The sequence below is a fragment of the Gekko japonicus genome, unplaced genomic scaffold, assembly GCF_001447785.1.
Source record: "Gekko japonicus isolate JY-2015 unplaced genomic scaffold, Gekko_japonicus_V1.1 scaffold3549, whole genome shotgun sequence".
Lineage (NCBI taxonomy): Eukaryota > Metazoa > Chordata > Lepidosauria > Squamata > Gekkonidae > Gekko > Gekko japonicus.
In genome coordinates this window covers 66,337-68,977 of record NW_015159815.1, presented here as the reverse complement: position 1 = coordinate 68,977, position 2,641 = coordinate 66,337, and the positions used below count along the sequence as shown (strand labels likewise).

Sequence of the window (2,641 nt, the reverse complement as noted above, 5' to 3'; positions counted from 1 at the left end):
TGTAGCCAATCCTCCAAGAGTTTACAGAGCTCTGCTTACAGGGGCTACTGTCAGCTCTTGGAGGATTGGCTACAGTAGGGGTGTGTTGCCTAATATGCAAAGGAGGTCCTGCTACAAAAAGAGCCCTGGATGATGATGATGATGATGATGATGATGATGATGATGATGATGATTTGATTTGTACCTCGCCCTCCCTGCTGAGGTAGGCTCGGGGCGGCTTACGTAAAATTACAGCAGATAAAAACAGCAATATAAATATCAACATAAAACACAGCATAATTGCTAAGAGCTATTTGTATGGCAGTGGCGGTACAGTAGTAGAGAAGAAGAAGAAGAGATTGGATTTATACCCTGCCCTTCACTTGGAGTCTCAGAGCGGCTTACAAACTCCTTTTCCCTTCCCGTCCCCACAACAGACACCCTGTGAGGTGGGTGGGGCTGAGAGAACTCTGACACAAACTGCTCTTTCAGGAACAGTTGTGCCAGAGCTTGTGACTGACCCAAGGTCACATCAGCAGGTGCAAGTGGAGGAGTGGGGAATCAAACCCGGTTCTCCTAGATTAGAGTCCGCACACTTAACCACTACACCAAACTAGCAGCAGGCGTAATAAAAATACAATGAATACAGAAAGATTGCTGCGAAAGTTCACTGAAATATACAAAAGATGTTCAGTAGAAAATTCAACTTTTCATGATGTTATTTAATTCTTGTTTCCAACAGGTGCCAACAAGATGCACAGCACAGGAACAGGACGAACACTTCTCGAGTGTATCTGCGTTCGTTTCGAGATATATTCTTTATCAAACTTCACTTTTCAATGATCTTCACACAGTTTAAATCACCACAAGGGTATCCATACATTCAAATTGGCTCACAAGGCTCCTATGCACAAAAGTTCTTTCCCATCGACAACAAGTCTCACACAGTGGCCAACCAGTTCCTCTAGAGGGCCAACAACAGGGCATAGATGCCAAGGCCTTCCCTGATAAGAACCTAAGAAGAGTCCATCTAGTCCAGCATCCTGTCTCACCCAGTGGCCAGCCAGTTTCTCTGGAGGGCCAACAACAGGGCAGAGAGGCCGAGGGCTTCCCCTGAGGTTGCCTCCTGGCTCTGGGGTTCAGAGGTTCAAGAACCTCTGGATGTGGAGGTCCCCCTCAGTCAACATGGAAAGTAGCCATTGATAGACCTATTCTCCATGAATCTATCTCATCCCCTTTTAAAGCTGTTTATTCCTGTGGCCATCATGACATCCTGTGGCAGCAAATTCCACATTCTAATCACTCTCTGTGCAAAGTAGTATTTCCTTTTTTCTGTCCTGAACCTACTGCCCATCCGCTTCATTGGATGCCCTCGGGTTCTAGTACTGGCAGCATCCTGAACATTTCACTCATTCTAATCCTATTTTGGCATTCGGACGATGTTCCCTCCCCCTGCCCTCCCTTGCAGGCCCGATGCCCAAGCTCCTTCTGACGACCGAGGCCCCACTCACGTTGTAGGCAGTCAGCGTTGAGGAGATCTTGGCACTTCTCGTGGCATTTCACCCCGCACTCGGTGCACCGCATCCCTTGGCGCGCAATGCCCCACAGCAAGCCCTCACACTCGTAACAGTAGGTGGGCGTGGTGGCCGTCCACACCTCAAAGTTGTGGGGGGTTGTGGAAGAGATGGGGTAGATTAAGGCTTGAAGGGTCTTCTTGTAAACATGGTTTTTCTGCGGGAAGAGGACAAAGACAGACGCACATTCGGGCTCCGTTTATGGCGCATTTGCCGTCTGCTGTAACTCAGAAAAGGAGAGGATGTGTGTGACAGAAACCCTAGGACTTCACCAGGGCTCAAGAGTGTCACATAGAGCATCTAGGATCTTGGAAACCTGGTGTTACATTAGAATAGCCCATTCGCTTCCGTTCCACGCGGACCATCCTGCCAGAGTTGTTGCCGTTTTTGCATGGCGTTGGGTGTAGTATAGCCAGGAGGTCCTAAGATTGTCTGGCCGCCTCAAGTTCTAGCTCTTTGAGTGTTAAATGGCGAGCTGAGAGAGCTCTGCGAGAACTTGTGACTGACCCAAGGTCACCCAGCAGGCTTCATGTGGAGGAGTGCGGAATCAAACCCGATTCTCCAGATTAGAGTCCGTCACTCTTAACCGCTGCATCACGCAGGCTACACCTGCCAGAGGTAATCCCTTTTGAACAAGAGACAACCTGGTTTGGGCCAGACCACCTCTTTGTCATGGAAGTTCAGAGCCATTACAAGAGGCTCAATGTAGGTGGGATTCTATTTTATAAATCTGATTGGCAACAGTCGCTCCTGGCATCAGACCTTCGCATGGGATTGATGGAATCAGCTCGTCACTCTTCGGAGGCTGGCTTAGGTCCAACTCCCTTGACCATAAATATCTGGACCTTTAGGATTTCCCCTTGCCCTCAGTTATCAGTCAGTTCAGTTCAGTTCGATTCAGGGGTCATTTCCTGCGGGAGCGCACAGGAGCGGATCTCCGGCAGTAAAGAGCCCAGGGGGCGGGCACATGCAACAAGCCCCACCCCCTGCTCCCAGCATCCCTCAGTCAAAGCAAGAAGCAGCCAGGTAAGTTGCAGAGCCCCCCCCAGCCCCCCGGTCCAAAATAGTCCAGTGGCACCTTTAAGACC

The 2,641-nt window shown here is 49.7% G+C and overlaps 1 protein-coding gene across 1 annotated transcript in view; it reads right to left on the bottom strand.

Annotated features, from left to right (window-relative positions):
- UNC13A (unc-13 homolog A (C. elegans)) overlaps positions 1–2,641 on the bottom strand; it is a gene marked incomplete at both ends in the record, with an annotated part of 142,203 nt that overhangs the window by 74,590 nt on the left and 64,972 nt on the right. Inside the window, one exon of the mRNA XM_015407752.1 lies at positions 1,491–1,710. Within this exon, the coding sequence (XP_015263238.1) occupies positions 1,491–1,710 (220 nt within the window). The remainder of the gene's footprint in view (positions 1–1,490; positions 1,711–2,641) is intronic.